The 22,396-nt window shown below is 33.8% G+C and overlaps 1 protein-coding gene across 1 annotated transcript; it reads left to right on the top strand.

The window, feature by feature from the left end:
• The first annotated feature begins 5,413 nt into the window (after positions 1–5,413).
• On the top strand, positions 5,414–8,703 carry LOC18055695 (protein NRT1/ PTR FAMILY 6.2). Its single transcript, XM_006450923.2, has 6 exons — positions 5,414–5,456; positions 5,579–5,680; positions 6,763–6,980; positions 7,104–7,651; positions 7,745–8,079; positions 8,171–8,703. Exons 2-6 carry the CDS (start codon positions 5,587–5,589, stop codon positions 8,701–8,703), a joined length of 1,728 nt encoding a protein of 575 aa, XP_006450986.1. The 5' UTR covers positions 5,414–5,456; positions 5,579–5,586.
• Positions 8,704–22,396: the final 13,693 nt, after the last annotated feature.

Consider the following 22,396-nt stretch of genomic DNA (forward strand, 5'->3'; position numbering starts at 1 on the left):
ATTGTGCAGAAAGCTTAAAATGAGAAGCCAACGGGGTACTCACAGGTTTTGTTTGCTCAATCATACCAAACTGTTGTAGTACCTTATTCAAATATTGCTTCTGAGACAAGCTTACTTTACCACGAGCTCTATCTCTGCATATTTCCATGCCAAGAATCTTCTTAGCTTCACCCAGATCTTTCATCTCAAACTCTTGGTTGAGTTGAGTTTTCAACTTCTCTATCTCATATTTGCTCTTCGATGCTATTAGCATATCATCGACATACAATAGCAAATAAATGAAAGATCCTTCTTGTAGCTTGCGAAAATACACACAATGATCAAATTTGTTTCTTGTGTACTTTTGCCCTTTCATAAATTGATCAAATCGCTTGTACCACTGCCTCGGAGATTGTTTCAACCCATAAAGCGACTTTGTCAATTTGCAAACCCAATTTTCTTTTCCAGCAACCTTGTATCCATCTGGCTGAGTCATGTAGATTTCCTCTTCCAAATTACCATGTAAAAATACAGTTTTTACATCAAGTTGAACTAGTTCAAGATCAAATTGTGCAACCATGGCTAGCAAAATTCGAATAGACGAATGTTTCACAACTGGAGAAAATACCTCATTGTAGTCTATTCCTTCCTTTTGAGCGTAACCCTTCGCTACCAATCTAGCCTTGTATCGAATTTCATTTTTACGAGGAAATCCTTCCTTTTTTGCATATACTCATTTGCACCCAATTGCCTTCTTTTCCTTGGGCAGTGTAACTAACTCCCAAGTTTCATTTTTGTGAAGAGACTGCATTTCTTCGTTCATTACTTTCTTCCACTGTGTACTTTCTGGATTACTTATTGCTTCTCTGTAAGTGGAAGGAACATCATCATCTACAATTGGAAGTGCATAGGCCACCATATCAACAAAGCGAGCAGGTTTGCGAATCTCTGTGTGTGGCATTCTATATGCAATTGAATCATGTTGCTGTGAAGGTTCTTGGGTTAGAACCTCTTCATCATTTTCGGTCGATGGAGAATCACTATCCATTTCATCGACACCAGCTGGATCAGCTTTAACTTTTTCAAACTCCACCTGTTGCAAAGTGCTACTAGTCTTGTCATCCTCTTGAGAATCTTTTTGTTTCAACATGGTTGATTCATCAAAAGTTACATCTCTGCTGAAAATAATCTTTTTCGTAACAGGACACCAGAGACGGTATCCTTTTACTCCACCAATTATACTCATGAAGAATGCTTTATTTGCTCTTGGGTCTAACTTAGATTCTTTTACATGATAATAAACAGTGCAACCAAAAACATGTAAAGAATTATAATCAGTAGTAGGTTTACCAGTCCACATCTCCATGGGTGTTCTACCCTCAATTGCAGTTGATGGCAAACGGTTGATCAGATGGCACGCATATACAACTGCCTCAGCCCAAAACTCTTTGCCCAATCCAGCATTGGACAACATACACCGAACTTTCTCCAGTATAGTCCGGTTCATGCGTTCTACCACCCCATTCTGTTGTGGTGTATCTCGAACAGTGAAATGTCGCACAATACCCTCATCTTGGCATATTTGAAGAAATGGATCATTCTTGTACTCACCACCATTGTCTGAGCGAAGTCTTTTGATCTTTCGACCAGTCTGAGTCTCGACCATTTTCTTCCATTTCAGAAATATGCCCAAAACTTCATTTTTGTTCTTCATCAAATACACCCACACTTTTCTTGAATAATCATCAACAAAAGTAACAAAATAGTGCATACCTCCCAAAGAAGCTGTTTTGGTAGGTCCCCACACATCACTGTGAACATAGTCCAGAATTCCTTTTGTATCATGAATTGCTGAACCAAACTTTACCCTTGTCTGCTTGCCCAGAACACAATGTTCACAAAATTCTAATTTGCAAGAATTTGTACCTTTCAATAAGCCTTGCTTCGCTAAAGTCTGCAAAGCTTTTTCACCAGTATGTCTCAAACGCATATGCCACAACTTGGTTGCTTCTAAATCTGCATCTTTTCCAGAAACTATTGATGCTGATCCAATAACTGTACTTCCTTGGAAATAGTACAAGTTATTTCTTCTTGTGCCTTTCATTACCGTCAGCGCCCCAGCTACTACCTTCAACAATCCATCTCTTAAAGTGATTGTGAGCCCTTTAGATTCTAGGACTCCTAATGAGATGAGATTTTTCTTCAAGCTTGGTACATAGCGAACATCTGTCAAAACTTGGATTGAGCCATCATGATTCTTTAATTGGATTGTACCTATTCCCATGGTTTTACAAGCATTGTCATTGCCCATAAAAACAACTCCACCGTCTAGCTCCTTGAAGTTAGAAAACCAGCCCTTATTAGGACACATATGATAAGTACAACCTGAATCCAAAATCCACTCATCTGAGTGACATATCAATGTCATGCCAACCAGACTAAAGTCTGACTCCTCATCATGCTCTGCTACACATGCATCAGAAGTAGCCTTGCCCTTTTGTAACTTAGGACAATTCTTTTTCCAATGCCCTTTCTCGCGACAAAAAGGCACATTCATCTTTAGCAGGTCTCCCTTTAGACTTGTTCCTTTTTCCAGGTTTGCGGCTTTGCGAACGACCTCTCGCTGTCAGTGCTTCTGTAACTGTATCTCTGTGATCCTTTCTATCTTTCTTTCTGGTCTCAGAGTTGTACAATGCACTGCATACAGCATCGAACGTGACACTGTCCTTCCCATGAAGCAAAGTGGTGGTGAGATGATCATATTTATCAGGAAGTGAATTCAACAACAACAATGCCTTATCTTCATCTTTAAATCTCTCATCCAGATTTACCAAATCCGCTAATATCTTGTTGAATGAGTTCACGTGGTCATTCATTGACATGCCATGTGTATATGTAAATCGATAGAGTTTCTTTTTCATATAAAGCCTATTTTCAAGACTTTTCTTCATATACTTTTCTTCTAGTGTCTCCCATAATTTCTTTGCCGATGTCTCCCTCATGACAGAGTATTTCTGATCTTTAGCCAGACATAGGCAAATAGTACCACATGCCTGTCTATTGATTTTTATCCATTCCTTGTCATCCATCACGTCAGGCTTTTCTTTAAGAGCAACGTCCAACTCTTGTTGACATAAGACATCCAACACCTCACATTGCCATATACCAAAATTATTGGTACCATCGAATTTCTCCACTTCAAACTTTGCATTAGTCACAGTAGTTCTCGCTGATGAAGACAACGACGATGCCTTTGTCATCCTTTTTATCTCAAATGATCAGTTTCTGCAACAACTATTTACACTTAAAAAACAGCCTCTATGATGTTTATTTCGCGTGAATAAATGCACCAGGAAAATTCCCAGGAGACTGGACGGGAACTCGGTCCCAATTAAAAACCAGAATCCTTAGACTCTTATCGCCTTTGTTGACAGAACTTTCCTAGACATGCAAAAATACACACTACTTACAATAGACTGTCTCCCAAGTATAAATGATTGTCTCTACCGTATTTGTGAACAGTACCGTATATAGAAATAGTACCGTATACGTGAACAGTACCGTATACGTGAATAGTATCGTATCCCCCCAAGTACGAACCGTCGGCTCTGATACCACTTGTTGCGGAAACGTGGGTTGAGCAATTACTAATACTGTAACTTCTAGAGAAATATAAATGTGGTGATAAACAAATGCAAAGAAAATAGGACACAATAAATTACGTGGTTCGGCGTAATGCCTACGTCCACGGGAAAAAATTGGAAGATAATTTTACTAACAAATTGGAATTTACAAAAGTGGGAAAAACTCACAAAACCCACAACCCCAATACACCCAAATGGAACCTCACTAGAACACTCAAGTGGAAGCTCTATCAATTTCTCTCAAAGAACTCACTTGCAATTGCTCTCTACTTCTCTCAAGTTGGGATGATTAACAAATGAGGAATTGCCTTCTATTTATAAAGAAAAATGGGGTGCACTATTGCACCAACCCCAACAAAGTTGTCAACATAAATTAGGCACCTACCTTGTGAATTTGTCTTCAAATTTGCTTCTCCAAAGTTGAATGCATGCATGGCAACAACTTGTCAAATATTTGTGCCACCAACCTCCAATTTGTTAAAAAAAAAACCGTGTGAAAATAAGCTTTGTGGGCTGACTTTTCAACATCCTTGACCTCTAGTAAATATATGAAATTGAACTCTCATTCTCTCTTGCTTCCACTATAAAAGGACAAATCAATTGAGCTACCCTGTAGATATTGAATATCATGACAACAAACATTTATTTCGCGTAATGAACTTTCGACTGTTCACAGTTTAAAAGTGAGCCGAACATGTTTCAAAGTTTGGGGGGTATTTATGAAATTCTGAAAGTATCGGTCTGATATGAAATTAAGCCAAACTACAGGGGTATCGGTATATCTCTTAAATTAATTTGTGCATAATATTTAGGAAGCTAATTATATTACTTCCTTTGAATGAATGGATATAATTTCCTCTAAGTAAGGTGCAGACATAATGATGGCTGCATTGCAGGTCAACTATATTACCTCTAGCTAGTTATAAACCATTCAAAATAAAATTAGTTGGAAAAGAGAAAAAGAAGAAACTCAATTAACTACCCTATAAAGAATTAATTACCTAATTAAGTCAAGGTAATATGGATTTCGCTTTCTGCATACTTTACCCACCAAAGACCGGATCTTCATCTATATATATGTATGATTCATGCACAAAGTATTGTAACTACTACCCCCAAGTCGGCGCAATATCCTTTTGCTTTTCTCAAAATTGACGGTTCAATTTATTGAAGGCTCATAAAATCTATACTATTTCTGGTAAAAGATAGAAATTATTGAACGTTGAGCTTCTATTGAACAAATTAGAGCCCTTCTCCGTGCCCTTTCTTGTTTCTGCTCATACAGAAAGATAAAGGTTGGAATTAGATTTGGGGTCTTGTGGGGTAGCAAAAGCACTTGCAATGCCTAGGGTGCTGTGGCTCACAGCGTTCGCAAACCAATACCTATCCATTATTATACCACAAAGAAGATGCAATCATTATGAGAATATGTACAGAATGTTGTTATTGGTGTTGTGTGTTCCAGATTCTTAATTTGACACCCCTTATTGTTACCATCCTCAATCAACATCACCTTTTAAATCATTTTCACTATATTTTTAATTTTCTTGCAAATATCTTACTTAAAATACAAAGTTTTAATCAGTGTACCAGAACCTTCCAACAAATATGCGATAAACCTAATCCCTACCTTTATCAAGAACAAGCAGTGATCTGTCTTTATTACTTAGTGGGGGGTCAATTAAATTCAACACTGATTAGACTCTGCCTATAAAAGGTCAAGCTCCCCACACATTAGAGTTGTGAGTTGAAGCATCGTCCTTAGTTTGTTTAGTTTAGCTTTCATTTTCAGCATTTTCTGCTCTTTCCGCTTTTGAAACTTTGAAAATTATGGTTAGTAAACTTAACATAGGTTTTCTCATTACTCTTTGAGAAACTTGTCTGGTCAATGGCAATTCAAAGCTTTTAGCATTATTAACTAAGTTTAGACTGCTAAAAGATTTTGTGTTTCTCAGGAGGCAAGATGAGTTGGGCCGTCGCAGATGCCGTTGACTACAAGGGTTCACCTGCTGACCCGTCTAAAACTGGTGGGTGGGTTCCTGCTGCTCTTGTCCTAGGTTTGTTCTCTTCATTTCATTATAAATAAGGAATGCATTTAGAGTAAGCAAACATTTAGAGCTTGGTTTCAAAAATACAATATTACGTGATATGAACTCTATTGAAGTCGTCCAAAGTTTACTATATATCCATTTCCCCACATGGAATCATTTTTTCTTATTTTTATCTTTTATATTAAGATAATTAGGAGATCTTTTTTTCAAAAATATTTCTATGTATACATTAAATGCGAAGAAGAGTTTCTGTTGATTGATACATGTACAGCAGAAACAAGTGCTTTATGCATTCTTCGTGAGTGGTTTTATACTTATACCCATAGCATGAGCAAGTAAAAAGCAGGTGTTTCATGCAAAAGTGATGGGTTTTTTTTAGGTCTATAAACAAATGCTTTACAAGGAAAGCAAAAGTAATCAATTATTTAGTTATTAGAAGATTTTTTTAATTACCACTATTTTCTTCACTAAGTCAATATTTTTCATGACGGTCAAAATTCGAGGTACATAAACTATTCTGTAAGATTCATTTTTAATTATGGGTGGAGTATGGGCATACGGCGAGAGAAGGGGACAATCTCATTGGGACCCCTTCAAAACTCAAGTTAATCCCTAATACTTCTAATTATGATAATATTCATGTCATTTTCTGTTTGGATTTTGATGGGATAAAAAGCAGATATTCTATCTAGGTCATCCATGCACGTGAATCATTGAGACGTTTTCTCAAATTTTATCACCAATATGTTTTCCACTTCCTTGTTTTGCCATATATTTTATAGAACCACTTTTAGAAAAGAAAGCGTCACCACTTTCTGCTAACATTCCTTTGCTATGCCTAGAATATTATAAAAAAGTTCTATGATTGATTATATATGTTTTAATTTAATTTATAACAAAGCATCAATTTTCACATGGCTGCCCATCTTACTGTGCCTCGTTGCACAACTTTCCCCCAAGAGTTGCCCATACCACACACATCTTTTGAACATTTTAATTTATTAAAGAAATCAAAATTAAGATCTTTCAATCTTCATTAATTTGCTAGCAATTAACTAATAGTAAATACTTTGTAAAACATTTTGCAGGGATTGAATTATGCGAGAGGCTTTCAACAATGGGTATTGCAGTCAATCTTGTGACATACTTGGTGGGGACGATGCATCTACCAAGTGCAACTTCGGCCAATATTGTGACTGATTTCATGGGCACATCTTTTCTTTTGTGTTTGCTTGGAGGCTTTCTTGCTGATACATTCCTTGGCAGATACAAAACCATCGCCATATTTGCCGCAGTACAGACACTCGTATGTAGTAGAAGATCAATTCTTTGTACCTCCGTTATACATACAACTATCTAATGGAATCATGACATGTGTACCTTTAAAAAATAAAATTATTTTAATTGTGTTATTGAAATGGTGAATTAGGGTACTGGCATGTTAGCGATGGTGACGAAGCTACGACAGCTACGTCCACGTCCATGCAAGGAAACTGCTACACATACGTGCGAGCAAGCCAGGGGATTTCAAATGGGAGTTTTATACATAGCTTTATATCTAATTGCATTAGGAACTGGGGGCCTAAAGTCAAGCGTTTCAGGATTCGGAACTGATCAATTTGATGAAAAAGATGAGAAGGAGAAAACCCAAATGGCGTATTTTTTCAGCAGGTTCTTTTTCTTTATAAGCCTTGGGACTCTAATGGCGGTTACTGTGCTTGTCTACATACAAGATGAAATTAGTCGAAGCGTGGGTTATGGAATTTGTTCAGTCGCCATGTTTATGGCCATCATAATATTCTTAGCTGGGACTAAAAGATATAGGTACAAGAAAAGCTCCGGAAGCCCCATTGTTCACATTTTCCAAGTGATTGTAGCGGCAATAAAGAAGAGGAAGATGGATCTTCCTTGCAATGTTGGCATGTTGTATGAGGATACTCCTGAGGCCTCAAGGATTCATCACACAGAACAATTTCAGTAAGTTCCTGAAATGCTATAGAGACGCAAACTCATTGTATAACCTAACGTCACGACATAACAGTATTGCATACGCTTTTTATTCTGTTGCAGTTTCTTGGACAAGGCTGCCATAGTTGCTGAAGGAGATTTTGAGGCTGGTTCCACCCCAAACCCTTGGAAGCTATGCTCGGTGACAAGTGTGGAAGAAGTGAAAATGGTGGCTAGACTCTTGCCAATTTGGGCCACTACCATTATCTTTTGGACCACTTACGCTCAGATGATCACCTTTTCAGTTGAGCAAGCAACCACCATGGAAAGATCAATTGGGAGATTCCAAATCCCAGCTGGCTCTCTCACTGTCTTCTTTGTTTCAGCTATATTGATCACCCTCGCAGTATATGACCGTCTCATTATGCCACTTTGGAAGAAATGGAAAGGCAAACCAGGTATAATATATATATATGTATAGTTCCAATTAGATTATATTAATAGGAAAAAAACACAATGTATACTAACAACAAAGTAACTCTGTTATAGGTTTTACGAACTTGCAGAGAATGGCCATAGGCCTAGTACTATCAATAGTGGGAATGGCAGCGGCAGCACTAGTTGAGAGGAAACGGCTTTCAGTTGCAAGAGCTGTGGGACTCACCACAGCAACACTGCCCGTAAGTGTGTTCTTATTGATCCCACAATTCTTCTTGGTGGGTGCTGGTGAGGCTTTTATATACACCGGTCAGCTCGATTTCTTCATAACTAAATCACCCAAAGGAATGAAGACTATGAGCACCGGTCTGTTCCTCACGACTCTGTCACTTGGGTTCTTCGTCAGCAGCTTCTTGGTAGCAGTTGTGAAGAAGGTGACAGGAAGCAAGGGAGGTGGCGGATGGCTAGCTGACAATATTAACCGTGGAAGGCTTGATCTTTTCTATGGTCTTTTGGCTATACTAAGTATCATCAATCTTGTAATATATCTTATTTGTGCCGTGTGGTACAAACCAAAGAAACCCAAAGCTGGTATACAGATGGAGACTTATGTTAAAGGGTCCTCTGCCGAGGAGAAGTGCTAGCTAGTTTTTAAATTAAGTTATGGTTTTGATTTCTTTAATTAATGCTGTTGCCTTTGTGAAATATGGGATGATTTGGATGTTTGATTTCTTATTTCCTGAATCTTAATCATCATTTAATCAAGTGACTTGTTGAGAATTCGATCGAGATTCATCATCTAATCTATATGTTGGCATTTTTTTTCCTACTTTTATGTTCTGAAGAATTATTATTATTATTACTACTACTAATATGTCATGAATTTATTTTTTCCCATTGTCTGTGTATATGTTGGAACAACTTTTGGTTGGAGTGCGATTCAGTGCTGGCTACTTGGCACATATATTTTTTAATTTTAAAGAGAAATAATTTGAGAAGGTTCAATTGTCTGAAATAAATTTCTCGATCATCTGTAGATTTATTTTTCTTTTTTAAAACTTCTTTAAAACCTCCTTGGATTGGCTATGACGTTGCTTGTTATTAATTAAATTCTTTAGTCGGACTTTGCTCACGAATTTAATTATGTTTTGCTCACAGTTTTCGGGAGTTGAATAGTGTTGATGATCATCAATTAGCTAACAAGCAAAGACAAATAAATTAAATCATGTCAGATTTTTTTTATATTGTAGTGAAATTTGAGATTTTTTTTTAAAGAAAAAAAGTAAAATCATTAGATATAAATTTATAAATTCACTAAAACACAAAATTTTCATCATGGTTTTGTTGTGGTTGTGTTCCTTAATCTTTTTTTATTAAATAAATCATATGAACCATGTAGTACTTCTATTTCATTCAACCAATTATGTTATGTCATATTAATTTATATAAAAATAATTTATAAAAAAATTTATAAATATATCATTACTCACGTGTGATGCAAATTTAAGAGATGAGTACTCCATCGTTATACCCATAAAATTCCTGGAGACCAATAATCTAAGCTGACTTAAATTCAATGAATCATTAAACTTTTATTTCTCCTTGGCTGCTATCATTTCGGTTTTGAATAAGGCAAATGAAGTAAGTAGCAGTAGTCAGAAACTAAGGAAATATGAATTAATGATAAAAGTGGAATCTTATATGGTATCTAAAATCTTATGATGCGTAATATATATGGCTACATTGCTCAATGGAAGTCGGTGGATTCTGCGCCCCATGTTTCGAATCTTAAGACTTAGGGTATTGGACTAGTCTACTTCTACTTATTGCACAAAATCACATACGAACCAAACGCCATCAACTCAAAAAGCATATTCTTATGAGAATGTACATGAAAACTCTTTTAAGTGGGGTCAAGTGGATATAGAATGAAAGGTCTTGAGCCTGAGTCCAATTTGGGGTTTCCTTCAATAGTGTCAAATTGGAGGGGCCTTGCAAAATTATATCATCTATAACTTACGGTCATTTAATATTATTTAATTATTTAATTTTAGAATAAAATTGATTATCAAAATTATGTTGGATGATTAATTTTAAGTTTTATTTTATATTATAGATCATGTAACTTAGAAGCTATCTAAAATTAAATATAAAAATATAACAAATTAAAGAATAATTAAATAAATTCCTCACTAATTGATATTTTCTTTTGAGTAATGGTATACCTTTTCTCTCTTGTATAATACATTAAGATCACCTATATAGTTAAGTAATATATAAGAAACCATTGGACAATAGAGTTGATAAAACAGGTTGTCGAGTCATGTTCGTGTCGTGTCAAATTTACGTTGATCCAAACACAACTCATTTAATAATCGTGTCAAAATATTGAGACCCAAACCCGACACAGAAAATAAACGGATTACCCAATAACCTGTTTAATAACTACACATTTAACAAATATTACAAATATGCACAAGCACACATACACACCCACATATATACACACACCCCCAAGGTATTACACATTTACACTATTAAAGTTTTTAATTATATATATGTAAATAATATTATATATCAATGTCATAAAATATACACGTGTACCAATATTTTACACACTTACACTGTTAAAGTTATAAATCTATATAAAATTTTATAAATAAAATATTGTGTACATATCTACCCTTCCAAAAAAAGAAATTAAAAGAGAGAATCATGTACAATATTTGAGTTTTAATGATAAGAACCTAAAAATTAATTTAAAAAAGAAAATATAATAAGCTATTGATCGGGTAAATGGGTCAAGAACTTTAACCTTTTACCCGACACGGAAAAAAATCGTGTCAACCTAGACTCGACCCATTTAATAATCGTGTTAAATTTGACAACCTATACCCATTTATTCGTATCGTGTTCGTGTTAGGTAATTGAGTCACGTCAAATTTTGCCAGCTCTATTATATATTAGTAAATGAACCCATACAATGGGAGAAAGAGAAATTTTAAAATACATTCAAGGTACCATGTTAGTCATATAAAAGACAAATGATACTATAATATGTGTGCGATTATTTTAAAAACTATTATGTAAATGGTGATTATATTAAATTCAATAACATATTTACACAAGTCATACATGCATTAGTTGATTATATTACATCTGATGTATTTCAGAATTCTTCATACAATAGAGGAATTTTAGAATGCATTGGAGTTCCACATCAAAAATCTGATGTGGAACCACCGACTAATGAGATTATACCACGTGACCTGAATAATTTAAGCCTTAATTTTTTTTTAATTTGTCGATGCTGCCTTCTTTCCCCAAACTTTGAAGCCCAATTTCTCTTTATTTCCTCTTCCTTTTCTGTCTCAGTCTATCATGTTGGCTGCCTAATGATCTCTATTTTATTTTTGATATCATCAATTTATGCTTATGATGCTTAGAATCTTAAAAATTTCTCTTATTTTTTACAATGTCCACCACCTGTTTGTTTAATGTTCCAGTGATTATATCCAATGATGCCTAACAACTTAGGCATATTTTTTTAAAAGAAATCTAGAGCCTGTTGTTTTTAAATTTGTATTTTCTGATAACAAAAATGAAAATGAAAAATGGTGTTTTGTATTTGCTATATTTCGAATTTTAATATGTGTGTGGTATCATTTTATGTATCTTGTATTTTTAAACTGAGAACATTAATATGTGTTCGGTAGACACAGTAAAAAATGATAAAGATAAAGAACATGTGTTCGATAGTATTGTTTTCAAAAACAATTTTTACTAAGTATTGTCATACCTATAGTTAGAAAATAATTGTTTAGCTAATACATACACAAATATACCATAATAATTTAAATAAAATAATTATAAAAAATTGCATGATGATAAAGTTTTAATATTAGCATTAATAAAAAAAAGTTTTACATTGTCATTGTTTTTACACTATAATTAAGATATATATTTCAACACATATGATTTAAACAAAATAATTATAAAAAATTACATGGTAGACATTATGCATTACGTGTGTAATCATGCCACATAGAAGCTGCAATTCTATCCCTTGTAACATTCATCTCTGCGACACTTGTTGGAGATAAATCAATATTAGTAAATGGCCTACTAGTATCTCCTTCTTCGTTGGTAACCAAATCTTACACATCAAAGTCCCTAGACAACCTATCACTTACATTTTCTCATCAAATAAAATTATGTAAAACATAACATGAAATTGGAATTAGGCGTTGCTTTTGTAAACTATAATTATGCATATCAAAATAAAAAATATTCTACTACAAATTGACCAATTCAAATTAAGACCAAGCTCTTGACCAATTCGACTACAAATGATATTATTGGAGTGATAGACAACAAACTGAACATGTGCATCAACAACAAAATGGCATTTGCACAATCTTAAGGCAACAAAATCATATTTACCAAATAAAAAAATAATTATTAAATATTGGAGAGAAGAGGAATGATACAAAAAATTCATTGTAAAACAGAAAGATTCTCAACATTCATTATTTTCCAATACTTAGAAAAAAATAATCATAATACACAAGAAAAAAGATTATCTTGACTTTGACCATCAATTTCCAGTAATGTAGGATTTTGACTATGTGATTATAATTTCCAGTAACATTCACACCTCGTTTAAGATGAACAAACTCAAGTTTAGCCAAGCATGGAAAGAGAAAACAAGCTTGAATATGAAGGCAAATTAAAACTTAATGGATAGCTAAATTCAATTGTATGCATCCCTTAAACAAAATAAATATCAGCAACTCACAATGACAGAGATAAAGTTGAGAGAGCAGCAGCAATTGAGGCAGTCAGTTAAAGCAGCAGTGGTTGTGGTGAAGATGGCGCACCAGCAGTGGCGGAGATGAAGCAGTAGCGGTGGCGACCGAGATGAAACAGCAACAACAGGGAGATGAAGTACAACAACCAATATGGGCACTCTTAAAGAGAGTAGATTCGGAGAGATAAAGACAGAGAGAGTGATGTTGTGAGTAAATCAAGAGAGATAAGGAGGGAGAGAAAGCACTATTGTGAGTCCTTCGTGAACGATGAAACTAAAGAGATTTTTTGGATTTTGTTTTTTTATTTGTTTTTTAGTTTGGTTTTGTAAATGTAGAGAACATGTTAAACATGTTTTTACTTTACTGGTTATAAAAGATGATTTTGAATTTCTTATTTTGTAATATATTTTTGAATTCAACCCACCAAACATGTATTATATCTAGAATTGGCACAACGAGTTTTCAGATCATGTTCGTGTCGTGTTAGCTTCGCGTCGTGTCAAATTTAGGTTGATCCAAACACAACACATTTAATAATCGTGTCAAAATATTGAGACCAAACCCGACATAGAAAATAAACGAGTTACCCAATAACCCGTTTAATATCTACATATTTAACAAATGTTACACACACGCACAAGCACACATACACACCCACATATACATACACCCCCAAAGTATGACACATTTACACTCTTAAGTTTTTTAATTATATATATGTAAATAATATTATATATCAATATTATAAAATATACATGTGTACCAATATTTTACATATTTACACTGTTAAAGTTCTAAATCTATATAAAACTTTATAAATAAAATATTGTGTACATATCTACCCTTAAAAAAAAAGAAATTAAAAAAGAGAATCGTGTATAATATTTGAGTTTTAATGATAGAACCTGAAAGTTAATTTTTAAAAAATATAATCATGTTATTGATCTAGTAAATGGATAATCGAATCGTGTCAAATTTTGCTAGCTCTAATTATATTTGCACTCTGAACATGAAAATGAAAATGAAAACAATGGCCCAAAAACGCTACTGAACGGGGCTTTAATTTTTGTAAAATCTTATGTTTTACTAGCCTATTGCTACAATTTTTATTTTGTTTTGAGTTTCATTTGTTTGATTAGTCATCAATAGCTCAACAGAAGAAACTGATAATCACTTGACATGCAAAACAAATTAAGGTGGCTGAATGACAAGATTGTGACGACGACAATTGATGAATGACATTTTATTAGTACTAGAACAATAATGAGAGGTGCGTATTGAAGAGAGAAAAGAGAACACGAACTCATACCCAAAGCGTAAAAAAATTGAAAAAATAATTAAAATTTTGGGTTTAAATTAACGAGGCCACATGTCATAATCCTATTAGTTGGTGGTTACTCATGCCATCCTTAACGAATTTGATTTTATCTTCACGATTTACAAAAACCATTCCTAAAGTTTTACAACATGGCTTTTTGCAAGCAAGTCTTACCCAGTGAGAACAGTCAGAGCCAAGTCGCTTAGCTCTTTTTTTCTTAGAAAATGTACTTTTACCAAAACCAGGCATGTAGGAAATGAACGGATCAAAAAACTCACATGCCAATCGAACATTTGCTTCAATTAACCAGCGAATGTCAGCAGGAATCACATTGATCATTAACAAACGCAGTCGTTCATAACGAGCTTTGTAAACCTTCTTAAGAGCATTTTGAGGGAGAAAAGGAAAATGTTGATGCAATTTTCGTTGTATTTCTTCCATACTTGACATTGAGGTTTCAGTTATTGTGGGAAACTGATAATACCGACTTAAAAAGTCACGGAGTACCGTTATCCGCCATTTATACGAGAGAGTGAATCAAAACAAAACGAATCAAATATGCAAAATCAAATCAAAAGTGAAGAAGAACAATAAAGTAAAACAAAAACACACAAGGAATATAACTCACCTTCGTCATTTTATTGAATTTACCTCCAGTTGCAATTGCATATTATAAATATCATCTTGTATTTCCTTGAGTTATCTTTTTAGATCTTTCATGTGGGATACTAACTCTAGTGGTTGTAGATCCCAAATGGGATGTGATTTACAAAATCTGAGCAATTTCCTCAGGTGAAATTTTACATGTAAAAGCGTTTTAAGATGATCGAAAAGGAAATTTCTCATGGAGGTACTCATGACAAGTATAAAAATTTGGTGAACTAAATCACAATTGTCAAACAACACACAATTAAAACAATGCAATGCACTCCATTCAAGACATAGGGAAAAGGAAAAGGAAAAAAAATCAAACAATTAAAATGATAGAATAACAGTAAATCAAATTCACAAAAAAGTTAAAATTAAAATGCTTAATTAAAATTTGGTGGGTCACTCAAATTGATTTCGGTATCTGCTTCACGTGGTTGGTATTCCAGATATGGTTTTAATCTTTAGCCATTAACTTTAAATGTGACATTATCCTTTGGATTCTCAATTTATACGGCTCCATATGGATACACATTTTTTACAATAAATGAACCATTCCACTTTGACTTTAACTTCCCTGGAAATAAATGAAGACGAGAATTATAAAGCAACAATTTTTGACCAATTTCAAATGTTTTCTGAAAAATTCTTTTGTCATGAAAAAATTTGGTTCTTGCCTTAATAATTCTAGAATTCTCATATGCATCATTCCTTAATTCCTCAAGTTCATTTAATTGCAATTTACGTACATTGCCATCATCATCAAAATTTGAATTAAAAGCTTTAATGGCCCAAAATGATTTATGTTCAAGTTCAACTGGTAAGTGGCAAGATTTTCCATAAACAAGCCGATAGGGTGACATTCCTAAAGATGTTTTAAAAGCAATACAATACGCCCAAAGTGCATCAGTTAGTCGAAGAGACCAGTCTTTACGGTTTGGATTAACTGTCTTTTCTAAAATTTATTTTACCTCCCTATTTGCTAATTCAACTTGACCACTTGTTTGAGGATGATAAGGGGTAGCAACCTTATGTGTAATTTCATATTTCTTCATTAAGGACTCAAATGGCTTATTACAAAAATGCTTACCTCCATCACTAATAATGGCTCGAGGTATTCCAAATATGCTCAAAAGATTTTCTTTTAAAAAGCGGATCACAATCTTGTGATCATTGTGCTGACAAGGAATCGCCTCGATCCATTTTGAAACATAATCAACAGCAACCAAATGTATACAAATCCAAATGATGATGGAAAAGGGCCTATAAAATCAATTCCCCAATAATCAAATATTTCAATGACAATGATGGGGTTTAAAGGCATCATGTTTCGCTTTAAAATAGACCCTACCATTTGACAATCTTACACATTTTACAGAATGCATGTGAATTTTTAAATAATGTAAGCCAATAAAATCCACACTGCAATATTTTTGCATCTGTCTTTTTTGAAGAAAAATAGCCACCGCATGCTTCAGAATGAAAAAATTGAATGACCCTACTTACCTCATCATCTGGTATGCATCTTTGAAAAATTTGATCAGAGCAATATTTGAACATGTATGGATCATCCCAGTAAAAGCTTCTCACTTTTGTTAAGAATTTCCTCTTGTCTTGAGAACTCCAGTCATATGGCATTTCACATGTTGCAAGATAATTAATAATATTAGCATACCAAGGCATTTTGTTTGTAGAAAACAAAAATTCATCATGGAATGAATCATTGATGGGTGTTATTTCAATTGAAGACTCATTTGTAAGTCTTAAAAGATGATCTGCAACGACATTTTCAACGCCATTTTGTCCTTGATTGTCAAGTTAAATTCTTGAAGTAGCAAAGTCCATCGTATCAACCTTGGTTTGGCATCATGTTTTGACATTAAATATCTCACAGCAGCATGATCAGAATAAACAATAGTGGATGAACCAATTAAATACGAACAAAATTTATCTAATGCAAATATTATAGCAAGTAGTTCTTTCTCAGTTGTAGTGTAATTCATTTGAGCATTATTCAAAGTTCTACTTGCATAATAGATGACAAAAGGCTTACTTTCCTTTCTTTGACCTAGAACAGTGCCAACGGCATAATCACTAGCATCACACATTAGCTCAAAAGGTAAAGACCAATCAAGGGGTTGCATTATTAAGGTTGATGTCAAAAGAGTAGTTATTTTTTCAAAAGCTTGTTGACAATCTTTAGTCCATTCAAATTGTGTGTCTTTTATTAAAAGGTTACAAATTGGTCTAGATAAGACACTAAAGTGTTTTATAAACCTCTTATAAAATCCTGCAAGTCCTAAAAAAGAACGGACTTCTCTAATTATCTTTGGTGAGGGTAATTTTGAAATGACTTCAATTTTAGCTTTATCAACTTTGATTCCTTTTGACGACACGACATGGCTCAAGACAATTCCAGAAGTGGTCATGAAATGACATTTTCCCCAATTTAAAACTAATCCTTTTTCTTTGCACCTTTTCAAAAAAATTTCTAGATTATCAAGACATGTGTCAAAAGAATTACCAAATATAGTTAAATCATCCATAAAAACCTCTAGACAATTTTCAACCATGTCACTAAAAATGCTTAGCATGTACCTTTGAAATATTGCAGAAGCATTACAAAGTCCAAAGGGCATTATCCTAAATGCAAATGTCCCTAATGGGCATGTGAATGTGGTCTTTTCTTGGTCTTTTAAGGCTATAGGGATTTGATAATAGTTAGAGTAGCCATCAAGAAAGCAATAGTAGGGATGTCCAGTTACTCTTTCGAGAATTTGGTCTAGAAATGGAAGGGAAAAATGATCTTTTCTAGTGGCATCATTTAATTTTCTGTAATCAATGCACAAGCGACAACTAGATGGAATTCTTGTTGGGATTGGTTCACCTTTTTCATTTTTTACAACAATTATTCCAGATTTTTTTTGTACTACTTGTGTTGGACTTACCCATTTACTATCAGAGATAGGGTAGATAATTCCTACATCTAGTAGTTTAAAGACCTCATTCTTTATAACTTCTTTCATATGAGGGTTTAGTCTTCTTTGTGGTTGACAGGTTGTTTTGGTATTTTCCTCTAAGTGTATTCGGTGTGTGAAAGGATTAATGTCTTTTATGTCTTTTAAGGTCCAACCAAATGCAGTTTTATGTTTTTTTAGTACAGATAACAACTTACCTTCTTGATCAAACGTGAGCTGGGAAGAAATTACCACCAGATATATCTACTGTTCTCCAAGATAGACATACTTCAATTCTTCTGGTAAGGGCTTTAATTCGAGCTCTGGTGCTTCCTCTTCGTTTGGTTCTTCAGGTTGTATCGTATCTTCAAAGTTCGATTGGTTATCGTCACCTATAGGGACTTGTATAGAATCAAGTGTACGACATATGTTAGCAGTATCACAATCTAATTCCTTACTTGATTCAAAAGAACCAGCAAAATAAATTTTCGCAGAGTTTGTAAAATTCTCATCCTAAATGTGTTCCTTAATGATTGGCTCGATGAGATCAATCTCCTCATTCTCATTATCATCATCTTCTTGATGGTGAGGTTGTTTACACTGAAATGCAAGTTATGCAACCCAAGAGGGGGGGTGAATTGGGATATTAAAAAATTTATGCAATACAATTCGCACAACAATTTAATCTATTGCCTTAATCAAATCAAAACAATAAATTCATTCAAGCACAATATTAAAAGAGTAAGGGAAGAGAAAACGAACACAAGAATTTTTACGTGGTTCGGCTATCCCTGCCTACGTCCACGCCTCCAAGCCAACCGAGCTCGAGGATTTCATTATCCAAGCCTCCCAAGGCTTCAAATGTTTACAATTGACTTCCAAGGTGTCAATGAACCTTTACAACAAGAGATTATATCCCCAATCTCTTCACCCCAAGTGTTTCCCACACTTACACACTCACAAATTGATAAGAGATGAAAATTACAACAAAAACTCTCTATAAGAGTGGATATGCAATTAATAGCTCAACAATGATTCAATCAATGATGATTTGCGTTTTGGAAGCTCAATATATGTTGTATGATCTTATATTTTCGTGCAAGGGTCCTTAGAAAGAAGTTTGAGTTGAGTTTTTATAGTGAAAGCCCAAAAACTAGCCGTTATAGTCAAAAACCCGTGCTCAAGCGGTTAGCCGCTTGATTAACCGGCTAGCCGCTCAGGAACAGTAATATTACCGTTATTTTTGAATTTTGCTACAGTAATATTGTTCACTGAATTACATTTTGACCCAAAACTTTCTATAATTATATTATGACCCAAAATATCAGAAAACTTTGCAAATAGGTCCAATTTCAAAAATAATTATCTTTCCAAAACTTTCTGAAATTATGATATGACCCCAAAAATTTTATTATTTCACACAAATGTCCTTTTCAACACAATACTTATATTTTTCAAAGTTCTCAAAACCTTTTACTTTAGTCCAAAATATTCATAAATTATAGTATGGCCCAAAACATTTAAAATATTTATAAATACGTCCAACTCCGAAATTTAATACTTATTAAAATCAAATATTTCAAATCTTAGCATTTAAATCCAAATTACTTAAATTCACAAAATACTTTTCTTTATAAAAACAAAAACTTTTAGTTTATGAAAAGTATTTAATTAAATTAATTTCTTGAGCTTCTCAAATGCTAAATTAAACATCAATTAAATCATACCGGCTTTACAATAATTTATTGCACTAATTTGTTCGTTGAACTCTAGACTATTCTTGATGTCGCCGTTGTCCGTTGAGTGTCTTCAATCTTGATTTCACTTGATTCACTTGCATAAATATTATCCTTCAAAAACTAGTGAAAATGTGAAATACAATATTTATTAAATCACTCAATACATATATTTGTTATCATCAAAATTATATTATGTATAGCCCTTTAGGCTAACATACACATGTTGAACACATTAAGTTCTAGTGTCATGTTGCCAAAAGATAAATTCATTAATCCATTCATGCAATTTATCAAAGTATTAGCAGTAGCTAAAAATGGTCAACCCAATATAACAGGAATTTGTTTGCATTCATTAGCAATTGGTTCTGTTTCCAAAATAATAAAATCCACAGGATATATGAATTTATTGATATGGACTAATACATCTTCAATTATTCCTTTTGGAACCTTAATCGATCTATCAACAAGAAAAAGAGCAGTAGAAATTGATTTTAACTCACCGAGATTGAGTTGTTGGTACACTGAGTAAGGAAGCAAATTAATACTGGCACCAAGATCAAGTAGAGCATGTCAAATTTTATGATCTTCAATAGTACAATAAATAGTTGGACAACCAGGATCCTTGTATTTCAAAGCACTATTGGTTGAGAGAATAGAACTTACCTGTTCTGCTAGAAAAGCTCTCTTTTGCACCTTATGTTTCCTTTTCACCGTGCACAGATCTTTCAGAAATTTAGCATAAGAAAACACCTGTTTAATGACAACCAGAAGAGAAATGTTGACCTTTACTTGTTTAAAAGCTTCATAAATTTCTGGACTATGGTTTGATTTCTTTGGGTTGATTAGTGCTTGAGGAAATGAGGGTACAAGAGGAGAGTTGGTTATTTATTCATGGGTTAAAGGTTCGACAGACTCTTCCCTATTTTCTGAAATTGAATCCTTAATAGTTTCACAAGGGTCCACAATATATTTTTCGACCACTTTACCACCACGAAGGGTTATAACCGATTTGACTCGACTCATATTTTGGTTTCCTAAATTTCCCATTTGAGGATATTGTTGACTCTTGGGGTTTAGTTCAGGTTGAGCAGGAAATTTTTCTTTTTCATGTATGGTCTGAGCATATGTAAGTTTGAAGATAGTTTCTGTCAAATTGGTTAAGATTTGCATCATTTGGTTATTGATCGACTCTTGTTTTTCAATAAACGAATGCAATATGTCTTCCAGAGTTTTTCTTGGTAGTGGGACATATGGTGGGTAACTCTGGGAGTTTTGAAAATTTTGACGTGGAGAAACTGGTTGTGAAGGTTGTGCATGATTGTCAATTCTCCAAATGAAATTTGGGTGATTTCTCCAACCAGAGTTGTAAGTTTGGGAGTATGGATTTGGATTTGGCCTTTTGAAATTGTCAACAACATTTACATGTTCGTGCAAACGTTTTCTCAAAGCTGTCAAGATTGGACAATCCTGCGTAGAATGGTCAGTAGAATCGCAAACATAACATGAAATATTTTGAACAGACTTTACATGATCATTCTTTTTCAACTCTAATGCTTCGACTTTTTTAGCTAAAGATGCAAATTGGGCTTGAAAATCATGGTCTTCCTTAAGGTTATGCATGCCTCCACTAGATGAAGATGACTGGGGTTTACTTGATGACTCATAAGACCCAACTGTATCTCAGTGTTGTGCATTCTCTTCTATATAGTCAAAATAATCTAATGCATCTTCAGGACTTTTATCCTTAAACTCACCATTACACATCATTTCAACAACTTGTCTACCTTAGGATGTTAATCCCTCGTAAAAATAAGACATTAATCTCTATGTTTCAAAACTGTGGTGTGGGAAAATGTTAAGTAGTTCTTTAAGCCTACCCCAACATTGGTAGAGTGTTTCTATTGGTTTTTGAGTGAATGTGGATTTATCTTTTGAAAGAATTTGTTCTGTGGGGTGGGAAGAATTTTTTCAAAAATTGTGCTTGCATTTCATCCCAAGTTCTGATAGGTCCTAACCTAAGATTTTGTAGCCAAGTTTTAGTTTTATCCTTTAATGAAAAAGGAAAAAACTTAAGCCCGATTATATTCATGCTACAATTTTGATCAGTACATGTGTTACAGACTTCCTCCAATTCTCTTAAATGCAAATATGGATTTTCACACTCAAAACCATGAAAAGTAGGAAGAAGTTAAATAATACCAGGTTTGAAATTAAAGCGTGATGCATAAGGAGGGAAAACTATGCATGATGGTGACCCTGTTCTAGTAAGATGCATGAAGTCTCTAAGAGTCCTAGGTTGTTCATGAAAATTTTGCAAGGCTTGGTCATTTTCGTACTCCGAAAAATTTTCAGCTCATGTGTCAGTCATATCTAAGGGTGGTGAAAGTGATCTTCTAATTAATCTGCTACTATGTGTACGAGACCAACGACGCATGCAATGCTAATGATGTGTGTTAAACCAATGATGCATAAAACGCTAAATAAAAATTGCAAAAATAAAAATAAACTGGAAATTAAATAAGCAAAATAAAAAAAACTGAAATTAAATAAATAAATAAATTAGGCAGTGAAACCAGCCATAAACAAAGAAATTAAAAGAAACAGTTTAGGCGATATTTTAAAACCAGCCATATAATCAAAAATAAATTAAATAAATTAATGTACAAGAATAAATAAACTGAAATTAAAATGATAGGCGGTAGAACCGACCATATAAAGAAAAATACATAAATTAACAAAATTTAAATAACTGTCAGGGGGTAGAACCGATCATTTAAAATAAATATAAAAAGTAAATTGCAGAAATTTAAAGAAATAAATTCGATTTGAGGACTGATTTGCAAAGGTTTCTGGGTTAAGATGAA

This window comes from Citrus clementina, unplaced genomic scaffold (genome assembly GCF_000493195.1).
Source record: "Citrus clementina cultivar Clemenules unplaced genomic scaffold, Citrus_clementina_v1.0 scaffold_1, whole genome shotgun sequence".
In the NCBI taxonomy this organism is placed as follows: Eukaryota; Viridiplantae; Streptophyta; class Magnoliopsida; order Sapindales; family Rutaceae; genus Citrus; species Citrus x clementina.